General features: G+C 37.3%; 2 protein-coding genes across 3 annotated transcripts in view; both read left to right on the top strand.

Moving 5' to 3' along the window:
- The window catches only part of LOC114648663 (transcriptional enhancer factor TEF-3-like), a 224442-nt gene extending 213153 nt beyond the window's left edge, over nucleotides 1-11289 (top strand). For both annotated transcript variants that reach the window (XM_028797860.2, XM_051929556.1), the window contains 3 exons: nucleotides 8016-8168; nucleotides 10469-11023; nucleotides 11054-11289. In XM_028797860.2, the coding sequence (XP_028653693.2) occupies nucleotides 8016-8168; nucleotides 10469-10582 (267 nt within the window). In that variant the 3' untranslated portion in view covers nucleotides 10583-11023; nucleotides 11054-11289. The remainder of the gene's footprint in view (nucleotides 1-8015; nucleotides 8169-10468; nucleotides 11024-11053) is intronic.
- LOC114654705 (metalloproteinase inhibitor 3-like) overlaps nucleotides 1-19227 on the top strand; it is a 756439-nt gene that overhangs the window by 168988 nt on the left and 568224 nt on the right. The gene's annotated exons all lie outside the window — the stretch shown is intronic.

Below are 19227 nucleotides of genomic sequence, written 5' to 3'. Positions count from 1 at the left end.
GGATGAATCTGATAAAGTACCCAAAATCTGAAAGCAATGTAATTTTACAGAGCATAAAAAGGCCTGGTTTTGGGGATGAAGCTCTGTATTATTAATGCTTGCTTCCACATCCAATGCAGTATTTTATTAATCACCCTGTGAGCACCATACAAGTGAAGATGATTTTGATAGGCATGTTGACTTTGGAATCTGTTGGTGCCAGCTGCAAGAATTGGACACGGCAACACCCTCATCACCTCATATCCTCACCCCTGGAGAAAAGCCAAGAGATACACGCCACTCTATATCTTTGGCAGTAACCCAAACAGGCTGCTCATCAATGTACCCTGGAGGAGCGCCAATTTGTGGATCCTGTTACCCCTGGAAACTAGAGAATACCCCAGGAGCTTTTCCCCTCATTGCTAATAATAGTGATCTGATTGAGGCTCTAAACGGTATTTTGAGCCTTAATTTTTTAAGCAAAGTCACATAAGATAGTAAGCTTCATACTCACAAACAGTGGGAGGGCGATGTCCTTTAAGTGGCTCTTTTTCTCTGAAATACTTGGAGAGAACAGGTTAGCTCCAGTTTTTCCACACAGGTAGCTCATTTGTTTGCCTCTTCACTCATCACTCTTGTAATTTATTGATTCGCTTTGGCAGGTGCTCCCCAAGCTCTAACATGCATTGTGATTTCCTTTTTTCTTATTAGCAAAATGTCCACTTTTGACAGAATTTTCAAGTAACAAGCAGACAGCATTTACTTATTAATTGGGTGGTTCGAATGGGTATTCATGCAAGTCTTCATTTATATTTTTATTCATTTAAAGTTCTTGATTCCCTTTAGCTCAAACACAGGAGACAAATGTGTAAGCCCTAGCTACATAGCAGTCCATGGAAGCTGAAATGGGTGAACCAAGACCTGCTTTTAATTGGATTTCCTATTTTAATTAAGCCTATTCTTACTTACTATATTTTAGACCTGTATTATTTCACTATAGAAAGACCTATGATAGGATTTTTTTTAATATGATGATTGCATTTTACAGATTTTGCAACTTTGTTGTTCTTATTTTGAAATGCCATTGTTATTTAAGCACCAACCTGCTAATGATTTCAAGAGTATAAAATGTCACTGAAATAGCTGCTTCTCTTTAACAGTTAGTGCCTGTGTCACACCTTTTCTAGTTGTCATTATCTGGATACAATTTAGAGTATAAAATAAAAAGATGAAAATGAAAAGAAGATTTCTGTATATTTAAATCCTTTGAATGAAATATAGATTTCACATTGAATCATCTTTCTGCCTGCTGAGTGGAGGAAAAGGCCAGTTAATTACATGAGGATATATTTTTTTTTCTAAAGCGGCTTTCATTTTTTTACAAATAACAAAGAACAGACCCAGGTGTAAATGACAGGAGCAGCTACTTCACTGTTGTCTCTGCTTTGGTGATCAGCAGCAAGCAACTGATTAAAAATCAAGCCTTTTCAAAAGTAATAAAACAGTCACTTCTTAAAAAGAGGGAGCAGTATAGCTTTTCATACTTGTTAAATTTCTTAAAAATAAAAATCAACCCCCCTGTGCATTTCTGGATTGATGCAATAAAGTCTGAAACTGGTAAATATATATATATATATATATATATATATATATATATATATATATATATATATATATATATATATATCACGGCATTCGTAGTCTGTGTCACAATCTGATTGTATGGGTGGTTACCTACCAGGTAACGCTTGTGGTTGGCCAGCAATCTGCTAACATCCGCCACGGTGCCCTCAGTTTGTGAGGAGCAGATCATAGAATGGTTGAAAATAGTTTACTGTCAACGAAACACGTGTCGTACTCTTTGCATTTATTTGACAGTAAACTATTTTCAACCATTCTATGATCTGCTCCTCACAAACTGAGGGCACCGTGGCGGATGTTAGCAGATTGCTGGCCAACCACAAGCGTTACCTGGTAGGTAACCACCCATACAATCAGATTGTGACACAGACTACGAATGCCGTGAATGTAATTACCCCGATCTACATGCTGTCAAATAAACGAACCACCGTAGCGCAACGTTAGGGGCATCGCCTCTGATGCTGACGTCCGAGGTTCGATTCCCGAGAGGGAGTGCAGTGGAGTGTGTACACCTGATGAGCCCAGAATGAGGGCGAAACACGTGTCGTGTACTCTTTGCATTTATTTGACAGTAAACTATTTCAACCATATATATATATATACCTGTATATATTTATTTATTTAATAAAGAGTTGGTAGGAATAGACACCTGCACCCACTGTGGCCCTCAGTGGACTGGATGGGGTAGCTAGGGTGTAAGCAGCATCCATAAACGTTCTGAATGTTGGCTTCATATAAACTCTGTTTGCTTCTAGGTGTTGACAGCAGGGGATGCTGTCGAACTATCTTCAAACCCAAATAATGTCAAGGAAGGCAAGAAGTATTTAAAAGAGGGTGTGATTATTGCAAAATCAATTAAACAATCACAATATATGTAAATATCAGAAAAGAAACAACGCATTGCCCTCTTAAAAAACAGTACTTAAACCCCAACGTGTAGCAGACAGGCTGCACTCAGCACTTTCCCACCAATGTAAATACGAAAGCCTTCCTCTCATAACATCTCGCGTACCACCTGTACCTTTCTAAATCCACTCTGTCAACTCTTCCTCCCTTCAGTTCTTTACAAACCTCCTCCTCCCGACTCCAGTCTTAAAGATTTTTTTATACAAAAGAGATAAAGGCCCACACCAAGATCTGCTTGGAGATAAGAGTAATCTAGGGATAACTTCTGGATGTCAGGAATAGCCTGTGGAACTCCTGTTACTGTTCTCGACTGTGCTCTGCCTGATCGATAAACTGGTCAGCATACACTTTACAACCTTAGCATTCATTGAATTGCTTATTTAATTATGATTATTATGCCTGTTTTATATTATTATTATCATTAGTAGTAGTAATAGTAGTAGCATTAATGTGAGAAACTTGTTAAATTAGTAAAACTTATACAATCCTCCCCATCATGCAATGTAGCTGTCATGTGTGTCCTTTTTATTTAAACATTTTATTTAAGCTGCTGTTCTGTTTGTAAAATGAACCTACCATCAATCAATTAACTTACCCATCCTCTTTAATAAAACCCCTGTGTGTGTCCAGTGTCCGTGTGTGTGTGTCTTCTAGTGAAGTGCGCATGCGCGGGGCACAATGTGATGCTTCAAAGCAGATGCTTCAAAGGCCGCCTGACGCGTCACACAAGACAGAGAGGGTGGGACCTATAAAATTGAGCAGGGCACAGTGCGATGCTGCAAAAGCCGCCTGACGCGTCACACAAGACAGAGAGGGCGGGACTTATAAAATATTGCGCGGCCGATCCAATCGGATTTCGGTAAATGAGGTAAGACCTAAAACATAATGCACGAAAAATCCAATCGGGTACTGAGACGTGGAGACCAGCTTCCCCAAAGAGGTGGGATTAGTGTTTATTGTTGTGCAAGTGTTCACTCTGAGGATGTCAGATTTGCGATTAACAAACTTGGCCCGGTAAAGTGTAAAGTGTCAGTCGTTGAAGGGGTTTTCCTAAATATACGAATTTTCATAATATTACAATAGGATGACTTTTAAAAGTAGATTTATTTTTGTGCACATAAAATCCGTTGCTGGAGAGACGTCACACATACAATAATCAGCTGCACGCCAGCACAGATTAAAATACTTGCTGGGGAACTGCACAGTACTTGCTGGAGAGACGTATTACTGCGAGAGAAAATTAAAGGCACACAATACAGTGACGCATATTACAGCCACATACAAGCCAGGATTACTGTAACAGAAAATAGAAGGTCCCTTGCCATTTAATATAGACTGTTCCTACTAATGTTGTAGCGCCCGTTATATTGTTATATTTATATATTATTTGCATTTACTCATTTTGCAAATAAAATATACCCAGTTGCTAAAATGCTAAGTCAAATGTATATTAATTTAACTAGTATCTGTACTAAGCTGCTACTTTCTTTGATCTCATTTATTAAAAATGGTGGTAGGGGGCATTTACAGCTTCACCTAGGGTAGCAAAAACGCTAGAGCTGGCCTTGTAGCTGGTTTCATTTTTTCCACCAAATGCTGATTTCGGTTCCATGGCCTCTGGTATCTTTCCTAACCTGCTGCAATGTCCACGAGAAAAGAAGCCAATAAAGAGAAAAGACAGTTTCAAAACAAACATGAGGCATAGTATGTGATTATGATGAACAGAGAGGTATCTGTGTCTCTTGTTTGTAAAGAAAAGTTGTTTGTTGATGTATTCTGGCCTATAGAGAAAAGCCAAGCAAAATGACACCTTTTATTGGCTAACTAAAAAGATTACAATATGCAAGCTTTCGAGGCAACTCAGGCCCCTTCTTCTTTACATCTTGCCTGAAGAAGGGGCCTGAGTTGCCTCGAAAGCTTGCATATTGTAATCTTTTTAGTTAGTCAATAAAAGGTGTCATTTTGCTTGGCTTTTCTCTACATTCATAATGGCTAACACGGCACAACACCCTAGTAATTCTGGCCTATATAAAGAGTTATTTTTGGTCCTCAATAAAGTTGACTTCGACACTCCCGCTCCAATCCAATAGGTCATCCATTTGTCTTGTTTAATTTCATGTCCTATAGACAATTAGCAGAAAAAGAAAGGTACACCAATGACCAGAGTGTGTGTAAAAAATGAAATAAGGGATCAGACACTGAGAGGAGAGAGATAAAGAGTGAGAGAGAAAGGGAATTGTATAGTAGGTTGTCCTGTTAGTCGAAGAGAAGACATTGTTTCCAAAAAGGAGTCCATGAAGGTAGGATAGAGTGTATTAGCTAAGGACCCAGTTCAGACAGATGGTCATAACAGGGTGACTATTCCAGTTTGCAATTTTGTTTTTTATTTAAAAAATGTTTACTGCATATTTATGGCTTGTCAGCTGCTTGCACCACTGCCTGGACGGAGCTCTCTGTAAAGTAACTATGCTACTTAACCAACCATTTGGCATATTTAACAGATTCATTTGAGATGCTCACCTGATTTAGCTTCTTACCTTTTTTTTGGATAACATGAAGATAAGCCTCTTTAAGGGGTGTCAAAATTTTTACCCAAATGTTCAAGGTGCTTATTCCATCCATCCATCCATTTTCCAACCCGCTGAATCCGAACACAGGGTCACGGGGGTCTGCTGGAGCCAATCCCAGCCAACACAGGGCACAAGGCAGGAACCAATCCCGGGCAGGGTGCCAACCCACCGCAGGACACACACAAACACACCCACACACCAAGCACACACTAGAGCCAATTTAGAATCGCCAATCCACCTAACCTGCATGTCTTTGGACTGTGGGAGGAAATCGGAGCGCCCGGATGAAACCCACGCAGACATGGGAAGAACATGCAAACTCCACGCAGGGAGGACCTGGGAAGCAAACCCAGGTCCCCAGGTCTCCCAACTGCGAGGCAGCAGCACTACCCACTGCGCCACCGTGCTGCCACAAATTGAACATTTGTTTAAAAATTTTCAGTGAAAGACATTGACCCATTGGCACGGTGGTGCAGTGGTAGCGCTGCTGCCTTGCAGTAAGGAGACCTGGGTTCGCTTTCCAGGTCCTCACTGCGTGGAGTTTGCATGTGTCTGCGTGGGTTTCCTCCCACAGTCCAAAGACATGCAGGTTAGGTGCATTGGCGTTCCTGAATTGTCTCTAGTGTGTGCTGGGTGTGTGTGTGACCCACGTGACCCTGTGTTAGGATATAGCGGGTTGGAAAATGACTGACTGACATTGACCCTAGAATGGTGACACCATAATTGTCCATGTAATGTGTTTTGATTGATGCATTCTTACAGTCTACATAATATATTAAAATTATATCAAAATGGTTAACTCCACAATATTTGCATACAATTTATAAAAAGTTAACATATTCTATTGTTTCCTATAAATTAAGGTCTCATCACCCATGACCCTGAACTGGGACTGCATCCACACTACTACGTTTTCATTTAAGAGTTTTTAAACAAAAATGATTGCTGTCCACACTGGTATTTTTGCAGCTTTCACAAAATGACCCCATGTCCATACTGAAACACCCAAAAATACATATGATGTAAACATTTGCTGACACTGGGCATGCATGCAGACTCCTTAAAGTCACTGTGTAGCAAAAAACTCAGAATCACATGAAAATTTCCCGTGTGCTTTATGTGCTTTAAAAAGTAAGAGCGTAATCAAAATACCGCTTTCACAGAATAGAAAAGAAAGAAATTCTTTAATTAAGGAGCTGATGCAGATTGCCTCCGTGTCGCATTAATGCGTTGATTACAGTCTTCAGAGGTGGTGAAGGTCATCTTCTCATTAAAAAAAATGCTGCAAATGATAAACCGACACTAAAAGAAAGAATTTAGCTCTATAGTCATTTGCAAAATGATTGATTATAAGTAGTCCACAGCAATCGTGGTGCATCTTGAACCAAACAATATTTGAAAAACAAACTCAATAAAGAAAATAAATGCATGCATGCCTGTGTTTCCATTATACTGCATTGTGCTTTTGTGTCTCTCTCTCTGTCTGTGACCTGCAATATTGTGAGTTCGGCCGCATTGTTATTCATTTTGCTGCAGAAACCGCTTCTTTTTACTGAACTGATTAAGTTTTAATAAGAAATATTGATAAGTGACTGTCAACAAAGTTATTTACAATCTGATTTTCTCAGGGCTCTGAACTTTTTCACTACAACATGTGAGAGATTAAGGCCTCCGTGACCCCTTGAACCCTCTGAGCAGACATCAGACACCATATAAAAGTCCAAATATCACTTTTATTTAGACTAATATGTGCACCAAGCACCCTATACACTACAACACTCATATAAGTAATCAATAATCAATACACAATACACAATAACCACCACTCCCAGACATGTCGCCACCCTACCTCCCAGCTCAGCTCGGCATACTGGGCTTTCTCATAGTCCTTTATACTCCCTGACCCGGAAGTGGTTCCTGGCACAACCCACAAGTCCTTATTCCTTCCGGGTCAGGGTAAATAGTCCTTTTCTTCACCCCGGAAGTACACCGTTTTCTCCTGTCCTGGGATTATGACGTACTTCCGGGTTATAGGGCATATAAGAGTCGACGGGCTTCCCTACAGCGACTCCTGGTGGTCCCCAAGGCATCCAGCAGGGCTGTGCATACAAACTACATAGTCCATGAGTCCCTGCTGGAACTCGGGGCATGTCCATGCTGCAGGGAAAGCTCCACCTTGCGGCCTGGGGGTATTGGCCGGAATGACAAGCCGGCCACATATCACAAACAGTAATACCACCAGCAACGGGAGTTATTGCAAAACTGTAGTGAAGGGTAAACAATTTGCCTTTTCCACATGTATGCAGCATTAAAAATAAATGCAGTTTAGATGCATACTGGTAAGCAGCACAATAACCACCGTGAAAAGCAACTCTTCTATTCTCACTATCTTGGAATAGGTTTTTCTTCTGTGAAGGGTGACCAATCAGTAAATCAGATGTTGTAATGAGTGGACTCCAATGAGGAAATAAGCACAAACCAATGAGAGCGTATTGTTTACAAAAGAATCTGGCTCTGGAAAGCATTTTCAGAAATCTTCCTTTTCGGAGGTGATGGGCTGGTTTAGATGAAAAGTGAAAATGGAGATAAATATCTGAATTTTAAACCAAAGTGTAGTAATGTGGATAGGGTCTTGGTTAAATGAGTTCAATGCATTGATTAATATGTGGATGGGTTAATGACAGAGTAACAGCAATTAGTGGATTTTAACCACTGATGTAAAAAATTGCTTTGGTAAAGTAACTGTCCTGATAAATAACTGAGTATCCAATTCACAACATACTGAAAACATTGAAATATGAACTGAAGAAACAATCATCAACATCAACAAGAATACAAAGGTGTCTCTGAATTTAGTGTTGGCTACCAAGAGATGATTTCACTGCAGTGTGTGTCTTTCTGCCCTTTCTTTTGTATCAGACAGAGTACGCTCGTTTTGAAAGTGGTCGCTATGTGTTCCGGATTCATCGCTCTCCTTTATGTGAATACATGATCAACTTCATTCATAAACTCAAGCACCTTCCAGAGAAGTATATGATGAACAGTGTCTTGGAAAATTTCACTATTCTGCAGGTAAGTCACCAGCTCTTCTTCATTAAAAACAAGAGTTTTTTAATTATAGAAACCCTCTCTGTTTCATATTCTCAGCTTTGTAATTATTGTAGAAAATGCGTGTTCGTGTAGAAAAATAATATAGGATGTGTAGATTTCCTCATCGGGGGCAGTAAACTCTCTGGGGTGCTCCTGAAGTCTGAAGACTTGAAGTTAAGTTGGTTAGTAACTGGGTGTAAGTAAAATGGGGTACATCAGACTAGACTTTATGATAGACTAGAAGAAGAAAATTCAAGATGCTGAAGGATGGATTCATGTTTTCCATATAAAGCACTTTCTTGCTGGTGTAAAAAATACTTCATTTTTGTTTGTGTTGTTTTGTTGCTGTAACACAAAATTGACAAAAAGGATGAGCAGGTCTCAAAATAAACATAAACCAGGCTAGTTTACCAAGTGTCTCAGAATTACTCTTAAGGAATTTCACTGAAAGTCTGGCTAGGATAAGAATTTGTTGCACCTGGGAGTGAGACATCAAAGGTAGTTATGAATCATCCTAGCAAGGAGCAGGAGCTCAAATTGGAGAGTAAATGATGAAATGATTTTTAAGGCACACTAAGCCATAAAACTGGGCACAGGACTCACTAGGTCTCATCCTCAAAGACAGGCATAACTACAAATTCAAATCCAGGCTTTCTGTCCTGTACAGGCTCAAAACAAGGCTTAGGCTTTTAAAATATCAAATGTCTTAAAACTAGAGTGTTTGAAATCTAATCAACGTGGACCTCACCATTAACATTTGCAGTGCACAATACAATGCATATATCTCTGGTATGGGATTCATAGCAGCAGTGAATGGCAAAGAATGGCAAATGCAATGAATTTTATAAAAATGTTTGTGATGCCCCATCTTTTACAATGACAGAGACATAGCAATGTGACAGCAACACAGATAGTTATCCTTTTATTAAGGTGGATAATCAGAAATCGTTTTAAGGGAGAGGATGACTGAAAACCTCTGTCTTTTATGATCAAAAATATAACAATGTTCCTTTATATTTTAAAGAATTTGTTTAACAATTGAAAAAAGCACAACATGGCAAAGCAAGGGAAAAGGAGCAAAAAATGTGGATCTGCCTCTTGGGGTTCCACCCACAGAGCACTAGGGATCTAAAGAAACTTAAGTACATAATACAATAATACTGAATGATTAAAAAAACATTAACAAAAGCTGTAAAATTACATAATTTTAAGTAAAAGAAAACAAATCTAAAAATGGAATTAAAATAACATTGCAACAAAAGAAAACATACTTGAGCCAAGGGTCCGACACAAGCAGACATATAACAAATATCTGGGAAGCTGCAATCACAGATATCTCCTTTGACAACACAGCATGATGCCTCCGCCGTAAAATATGAGCACATGCTTACCAGTTTAAAAGAATTTGTTTAGCTAACTGAAAAGGTCCCAGTATTTGCCATGCCACTAACATGCTGAAGCTGAGAGAGACGGTCAGAGGATTTAGGAGTTTGTGAGTCAGGGATCATCAAGCTCAGCACAGGAGGGTCACAGTAAGTACAGATTTTCTTTCTCGTTTAAGGCAGGAATCCTTGTAGGTAACGGAATTTGTTATTTAATTCCATTGCTTTCATTCTGTCGTGCATTGTAGATTTTTCCTATCTGAACATATTATCCAAATGAGTTGTGGCCCTGGAGCAGATTCTCAGTATTGTTTCTTTCCAAATATTTTATTAAAACAAATACAACCAGGTCAGCAGCTGGCTCCTTTGACATTTCCACCTCATTGTGATTGTTAAGAAAACAAGAAGCAATTAATAACAGGGAATGCAGCTGTTTAAGATTAAAGAAAGCAATTAAGGGCTGGGGATTTTTCATAAATTTAGCAAAAAATATTAACTTATCAATAATGACTTCAGCATCAATATAGTAATTGGGTTTGAATTAAGAAACTGGGTCGGACCACAAACCAACAGCCACTGTGGCCCTCCAGGACTGAAATTGCGGACTTCTGTTCTGAGTATTTGCTCATGAACAACAATTGTCTAGTTGCTCCATCTGGTTTTGTTTGCCCATGCTGCTATTATATCCTCAATATTTCAAACTCTGAGGAACGTTTGCTTATTTGTGAGGTTTTGTGACTTGCATAATTTTTTATAAAAATTACAATACCCGCAGATCCAATATTTAACTCAATAATCCTGTGGAAGCGTTTGAGGATGACAAAGCTACTCTCTCTAACACTACATTATTTCCTCCTGCTAAAAATAATAATTTGTATCTATTTGTTTCTTTTCCTTTAGGTTGTTACAAACAGAGACACACAAGAGACTCTTCTGTGTATCGCTTATGTATTTGAAGTTTCAACAAGCGAGCATGGAGCTCAATACCACATTTACAGGCTTGTCAAAGACTAGGGGATTATGGGATGGGACCTATTGTGATGTGACTACTACTACTACCACAATTACTACTAAATCAGCTACAACCGTCACCTCTTTTCCAAAATGAATGTGTATTTTCAGTGCCTAAAGACAAAAATACATTGAAATGTAGAAATTGTCTTCCTAATCTCTAAGAAGAAACCAAAGGGAGAAGAATGCACTGTAAGAGACACTCATAGTTTTTATGTTTTGGGGTTTTTTTTAATCATGATAAAAGGCAAACAGATTGCATGTTTTTTTTAATGACTTGCTGGTTTGTATCAGAAATTGCATGTTTAGAATTCCAAAAGGGACAGAAAAAGTGTCACACCCATGTTTTTGTTTTTACTGCTGAAATGTAATCTTGTTATAATTAATATGCAATAAGATGGAAACAAAGTCGATGGCCTTCCAACATCTGGACACATATGTGTTGTGTTTGGAAATCTGCAGATTTAATGAAAGTATCATTCAATGGCCATTTCTTTTGAAGAACGAATGAGCAGGTAAATGAAGTAAATTGGTGGAACTTTATGTTAGTGTTTTAAAAACCCTACAGAGTCCATGTAAATTATATTCTCTCACAAAAATAGTAGTAATGGAAACTAATTGATGATAATTTGTTGTTTTTTTTCGAATATCAATAAAAACTTTGTCACTTTGAACAAATCTTCTATAATAAAGATCCCCATGTGTAGAAATTATGTTTTTATATGGTCACTTAGTTAAATATCATGCAACTCAGACCCTTCTGACACATTACATCCATAGAAAAATGTCTATAGCCTCTTTTACAGAGGAAGGTTACTCCAGGAATTTACTGGTAATATAGGAGGTCAAGGTCATGTAAATGAAATGCAACGTTCATATACCAGGAAACTCGATGCAGTAGTTACTCAGGTCAAGAAGAAGTATGATTCCTAGAAATCAACTGTCTCAAATTATGTGTGAACAAATTCGTAAAATCACTGGGACAAGTATGCAGAGCATTACAAGAACCTCACACAACACACAATGAAGTTTCACTGAATTAATCGTAATATCAGGCAGTGATGTTAACAAGTGTCCAACTAGCTTTGGTGCCCCAAAAAAAAGAGAAACTGAGAAATAGTTGTTCTGTTTGGTTTTCAAACTGAAAAATGCTCTAAAATGAGGAAATGGCTCTGTGTACAAGCTGCTGAGGACATTGTGATGTAATTTTTTTCAGACCAATAAAAAAGTACTGTATAATACGGCTAAACTTCAGTGGTCATGTAAGCATGATTCATTGCAGAACGAATAGCCCCAATTCTTCAGGATGTTAGTCGTTCTGGATCAACTCCCTCTTGTCTGGTGTGAATACTATCAACTTGTGCAGATACAGTAACAGGTCATCATAACAAGTGTGAATGAGTGAATGCGAATAAAATACTCTGATCATTAACCTAATAAAGCTTGTATTCCACATTTTAAATTGGCTTCAGTCTATCATATTCCCTCTCTGAAAGCTGCACAGCTTATCTTTTACATTTTAGCTATTGTACATTTCATACCTCTACTCCTGAGCCTCAAGCATGTAACGAGGCCAAATGATTGTGTTAAATGTGACTGAGCTAGAAACCCAGCAAAGATTTAAACATAGTTAAGCCATTCATTTTAGCATATTCTAAACATCTCTGTACTTTAAACGTCTATTCTTGAATCTTGTAAAAGAAGTGAATTTTTTAATGCTGCGCTGTATGTCATCTTATTCTGTAAATGTTGATGAACAGCTAGTTGCAGCTTCAATTAAGCCAGAAAGAGCCTAATATTGAAGAGATACATTAAATAATTGTCTTCTATAATTTAGCATACAGTAAGATAAAACAATTTTATTTAACTAAATACAGTAGAAATGGTCAGTCAGTCAGTCATTTTCCAACCTGCTATATCCTAACACAGGGTCACGGGGGTCTGCTGGAGCCAATCACAGCCAACACAGGGCGCAAGGCAGGAACAAATCCCGGGCAGGGTGCCAGCCCACCGCAGAGTAGAAATAGTTTCATGCAATTATTTTAATATTTTACTGTAAGTTACCATTAAAATATGTAATGCATATACGTTTGGATTCAAAACAGACCCGCTCACTTTCTGCACACTATATTGTGATATAGAGGTAAGTTATTCTTTTGTAGATTTAGTCTTAATTTTGAAAACAAGTTTTCAGAAAGGTTTTCATATTTATTAAAAATCAAAAACTGAAATCTCTCATTTATACAATTATTTAGGCGTTTTGCTGTAGCAGTCCTAATTGTGATTAGGTGCATTCTGTTTGCTCTAATAAATCTTGAAATGCATCTAGAACTTGATTGGCGCTCAACTGTGTCAAATGAAATTGACTGGACAGAGTTTAGAAAGGCACACACCTGTGTAAATAAGGCCCACAATTCATACTGCATGTGAGGACAAATAAACCAAGCTGCTCTCAATAGACCTCCACAATTAAATCACAATTTGCCACTACGCCATTTCTAAAGGTTTGAGTGATCCCAAGAGCACAGTGGCCTCAATAACTGTGAAACACAAGAAATTTGGAACCACCAGGATGCTTCTTAGAGTTGGTCGTCCAGCCAAACTGAGTAACCAGACAAGAAGGTACCTAATCAAGAAGATCATACTTACAGTATATGAATGACAGATTTCAGTTTTGTAATTTTTAATAAATTTACAAACCTTTCTGAAAACGTTTTCACTTTGTCATTATGGTTTGTTGAGTGTGTATCCATTTAAAATGAAATCTACAATACAATAAAAGTGTGCAGAAAGTAAAGGGCTCTGAATACTTTCTGAATCTACTGTATATTGTAGTGCATTCACAATACTGAAATAAAATAAATATAAACAAGTAACAAAATGGTTGTAACATTTCAGATGCATTCTGAGTCTTAGTTAACTGCTTTGAAAGTTAGAATATTTTTATATTTTCAAGTCACTTCATTAAAAGTTAGCTGTCACAATTTTGTATATGAATTCATATTAAAAAATAACAGTAATAATTTAATTATATGTATTAGTAAATGTATTTAAAAACAGAGCCCAATGTTGGCTTATTAACTTTCATAGACAGCAGATTCCAAATCAAGTGATGAAAGAATTGCGTTGAGTGTTGTGCTGTTGTTAGGTGTTGAATGTGGACAGTCTATGGCTAGTTGTAGTTCAGATTCCTTAAACATAAAAGTACCAAATGAAAACTTAAAACCTCTGTTGAAATCAACAGCTAAAATGTCTGCATCTGACCATAATTAATACCAGATCATTGTAGCTCTTTGCCGATAAATTACAGTGTCAGGGAAATATGGAATCATTATGATATGCAGATAATGGAGCCATTGAGGAGCAGAAATCCTGAGTGCATGTTTATGCACTGTATGCAACAAGCTACAGTTAGAGGTCTTCCTTCTTCTTGTATTGTTTTCAACATAAGTTAAACTGCTGGCATTTTTTACTTTTATGATCACAAACATCATGTCACTTACCCGCTACAATTTCAAAGAGCAGGAGAAGTGAGCTGCTGTGATAGAGGTTCCCATCAAGATGCCACAGAAGTCGTGTCGGCTCTTAAAAATAATCGTTCTTAAATGGTTCTTTACTGGGTTGTGTTTCCTTGTGGACCCTGTTCTTGAATAAGAACATTTCTTTTAGAACATTAGAACACTCTAGATGAGAACAGGCCATTCAGCCCAACAAAGCTCACCAGTCCTATCCACTTATTTCTTCCAAAAAACATCAAGTTCAGTTTTGAAAGTCCCTAAAGTCTTACTGTCTACCACACTACTTGGTAGCTTATTCCAAGTGTCTATTGTTCTTTTAGTAAAGAAAAACTTCCTAATGTTTGTGCGAAATTTACCCTTAACAAGTTTCCAGCTGTGTCCCTGTGTTCTTGATGAACTCATTTTAAAATAACAGTCTCGATCCACTGTACTAATTCCCTTCATAATTTTAAACACTTCAGTCATGTCACCTCTTAATCTTCTTTTGAATAAATTGAAAAGGCTCAGCTCTTTTATCATAATTCATCCCCTGTAGCCCTGGAATCAGCCTAGTCGCTCTTCTCTGGACCTTTTCTAGCGCTGCTATGTCCTTTTTGTAGCCTGGAGACCAAAACTTCACACAGTACTCAAGATGAGGCCTCACCAGTGCATTATAAAGCTTGAGCATAACCTCCTTGGACTTGTAATCCACACATCATGCTATATAACCTAACATTCTGTTTGCCTTCTTAATGGCTTCTGAACACTGTCAGGAAGTTGATAGCTTAGAGTCCACTATGACTCCTAAATCCTTCTCATAAGGTGTACTCTCGATTTTCAGACCTCTCATTGTGTATTCAAACCTAACATTTTTACTTCCTATGTGTAATACTTTACATTTACTGACATTAAATTTCATCTGCCACAAATCTGCCCAAGCCTGTATGCTATCCAAGTCCTTCTGTAATGATATAACAGATTCCAAATTACAGTATCTGCTAATCCACCTATCTTGGTATCATCTGCAAACTTAACCAGCTTGTTACTTATATTCCTATCTAAATCAAGTATATACAGTATATTAAAAATAGCAGCGGCCCTAGCACTGACCCCTGTGGAACACCACTCTTAACATCGGCCAGTTCTGATGAGGTTCCTCGCACCATCACCCTCCGTTTCCTGTGTCTCAGCCAATTCAGTACCCATCTAAAAACATCACCCTGAACTCCCACTTCTTTTAATTTGATGCAAAACCTCTCCTGTGGCACCTTATCAAATGCTTTCTGAAAGTCCAGATAAATAATATCATATGCTCCACTTTGATCGTATCCTTTTGTTGCCTCTTCATAGAATTCCATCAGGTTAGTAAAACACGACCTCCCTCTTCTGAACCCATGCTGACTGTTCAGAATAACTCCTGTCCTTGCCAGGTGTTGCTCAATCTTATCCTTAATAATTCCTTCCATTAATTTTCCTGTGATGCATGTTAAGCTTACTGGCCTGTAGTTGCTTGGATCTGCCCTGTCACCCTTTTATAATGGGATGATATTTGCCATTTTCCAGTCCTTCAGAACCTCTCCAGTGTGCAGTGACTTCCTAAACTTCTCATTCTGGGAAAGGTTCTTTGCATATGAGATTGATTCACTGGGCTTTGAAAAGTTTTGTAGTATGTTGAAATAACAGAAATTTTAAGGTATAGTAAGACGCTTAACAGGATACAACAGATCAAGTGTACCTGAACTTAGCCTGTGTAATTGTATGCAAAAAGAGTGCCCTTAAAAACAGTTCTGGCAGATCTGTTATCATCTATTTATGGTTATTTATAGTACCTGTGACATGTCTAAATAAATAAAGGTCCTTTCTGGAACCCCCATATGAATGGAGGAATCCAAAAAATGGCATCACTTTGAAGAATCAATTCCTTAAGAGTGTTCATACAGCATATCAAGCAAAATCTTCTGCAGAACACACAACTGTGCAGGAGTTTTCATGTTTTGCTATTAGGAGTGGCTGTCGAATGAGAACAAGAGGAAAACAAAATATGCAAGATGAAGTGACCTCTTCGAAGGTAAATTTGAAACCGTAAACCAATATATAACTGAAGTCACTCAGAATATTTCTGTGTTAAGATTTGAAAGTTTGCAAAATGCTTTACAATAGGAAGTTTTGACATTTCAGTACTTAGTAGAGCACCCTGTATTCAAGATATTTCAATGAAAAGAAAAGTTTCTTGACATATTTTCTGGAAGAAGAAGTGTGCAAAATGTCAACAAAATCAATCCACTGGGAGCCAAGTTGCTTCGTGTGGGTAGACAGACAGACACAGCGACACAGTGCATGCTTTTCACGTTGTATGCTAATGCACCTAAAAAAATATACAGTAACTTGACTCCAGTAATTTGGTGTATAAATAGAAGATTTCTCGAAAATTGAAATGTGTAAAGGATCCAGTGAATTGTAACTTTTTACAAGATTATTTAAAACCATAGCAATTCTTCCTTTTTATAATGTGCAGATCTAAACTAGACTGCCAAGCAAATGTTGTTTGTTTCGACTCTACATCCTATTATATTTATGTCATAAAATGTATGGTTTATTGGTAATTCACAATCTCTACAATGCAAGTTCAGTAAAAAAAAAACTTGCAAACTGATTGAAGACTAAAAGGTGAAAATGCGATGATTCTTACTATTACCATTGTGAGAAATGCAATCCACTCCAAGATGGCATCCTGCCTCGTGTACATTTCTGCTGGGGTTTGCTGTAATCCTGAGCCAGATAAGCACATTTGAAAATGAAGATATTGACACCTGCTAGAGCAGGCTGTATCCACTGGCCGTCCTTCAAAGTAAATGATCCTGTGAATTAGGAGTGCTTGTGTCCATCTCTGCTCTTGAAGATCCCCTAATATCATCTGTGGACAGAAGACTGCAGCAGGTACATCACTGAATATTGGTTTTTGAAGGAACGCTTTTAGATTCCATTAAGACTTGGGTTTAGAAGTAGATGCCACACAGTTGCATTCAGGTCTTCTACAACATAATGTTTCTCTAATTCACATGTTTGTAATCTTTGTGTTATATATACTTATTATGTTTTTCAAATTTTTTATATATATGTTTCCAAAGTGCAATGAAAAGTCACTGATTCATTAGAACTTTACATAATGGGAAAACAGGAAGAAAAATATCTAAATTGCAATGGCCATTTATGTAAACCAGAATAAAAAAGAGATTGGATTTTTATTACCTCCTATTTGGGCCATACTCTCCTCTTTTTTTAGCACTGATATGTCTCCCATATAATAAATTGTTTTTTTCTATTTATGTTTCTGCTAAGTCAAGCCTGTCATTTGGTTAACAAAGCCCTTTCTTTATAGTCAGTTTGAAAATGTCTTCTTGAAAATAATGTAGCTTGACAGCACATGAATGTAAGGGCCTAACTAGAAGCTCACAGACTTTTAAAATGGTGATCGAGTGCTGTCTTTGTGACTTGCTTAGTAAAAGAAAGAGTGGGTTGACAGGGTAATGATCATGGTGACAGCTATCATCTAATTTTAAAATTACATAATCATTCTCACCTATGAGGGGAAAACAAAGCGGGATACTTTCTAAGTGTTATTTAACTTTATAAAATATGAAAATTGAGTTCTAGTTATCACATAAAAGAAACAATTAGGAAAAAACTAATTAAAAAAAACTTTAATTAAAAATTAACTAAAACTTCTAGAAAATATAAAACACAGAAACCTTGATATTGAAGTTAAAAAATCCAAAACTGCATTTAGAAAAACGGCTATAAAGACATTGCAACCATTCTCAGTGGCAGGGAATATTTTATATGCAGCTCTTCATCTGGCCATAATTAAGGAATAAGAGGGGCAGCTCAATGCAATTCTATTTATTTTTCTAAATCACTCTTCACTAAGTACAGACTCAGACCTTCTTGTACAAATGTTGGCATGAACGAGAGTTATTGGATAATTAGGCTCACATTTGAACAATTCTATGCACATTTATTTTTTTTATTTTTGATTTACTGTTTAATTGCAACACCATTTTGCGACTCTGTTTTCTTGGCGGTAATGCCATTTTGCCTATTCAAGATTTTCGCATTGCAGAAGGAATGTTTTAATTTGTGGATTTTTCTAAATTAAAACAAATGTATGCCTAGCAATTTGCCAAGATTATTTTTCCTGGTATCTGACATTCTACTTAGCTTCTTGACCACAATCATTGATAAAACATTATTTTTAGCTCAGAAGATTGGTGTTTTTGTTCTTTGGCTCAAGAATTTTTGACTGTTTTTTCTTCTTATTGTCATTATTTTAATTTTTCTTGCCATACTCTCTGTGCTTTTTAACAGCTATAAAGCAAAAATATTTAATCAATCCATCATTGCATACATAATCATGTGAAAGTAGGTTTAAAAATTTTTTAATCTGAGGATCCTATTGCTGAGGTCAAACAGCTTAACACAGGGTTATATAAGGCCAGCTATGAAGAAACCAGAATGCGTTTCTATCCATTATTTGTTGTAATTAACTACTGAATATGGTAATAAAATGGTCAAAGAAGGGACCAAAGGGACACACCAGTAGTACTAACAAAAGAGGAAAGGTGCATGATGTTTTGAGGAGGAGGAAGAGCAGTTGAGATTGACGAAGCACTTATTGCGTTAAGTGACTTAACTTATTTCAAGTCCAGCTTTATTTTCTGTCTGCATATATTTTGTCATCTGAATTTTCTATATTATCAATGGACCTAGTCACATACACTTACATTGAACATTCATATTCCATATGTTGAATGTAACAGCTAAATGCAGCAGGACATAACCAACCATTGATGCCATGATGCTCATCAACCAGTATTAATCATCGATATGAGCTTTTTTGCAGAGAGTATCTCTTGTCCCTTGAGGTACATCCTACTGCACTGAGAACCTTTTCACAATGAAACCTTAAATTATGGATGTTGTTTTGTTGTAGTTTTACTTTATTTTATAGTGTATGGGTCAAAACAGAGTATTATTTCAGCTCTCCAGTTGTAATCTATTACTTTACAGGATACTATAAGGAGGTTATGCTGAAGCTTTATAATGCACTGGTGAGGCCTCATCTGGAGTAATCTGTGTGCAGTTTCAGTGTAC

Source organism: Erpetoichthys calabaricus, chromosome 1 (genome assembly GCF_900747795.2).
Source record: "Erpetoichthys calabaricus chromosome 1, fErpCal1.3, whole genome shotgun sequence".
In the NCBI taxonomy this organism is placed as follows: domain Eukaryota; kingdom Metazoa; phylum Chordata; class Cladistia; order Polypteriformes; family Polypteridae; genus Erpetoichthys; species Erpetoichthys calabaricus.
Note: the sequence above shows the minus strand (reverse complement) of the source record. Positions and strands in the feature narration are given on the sequence as shown.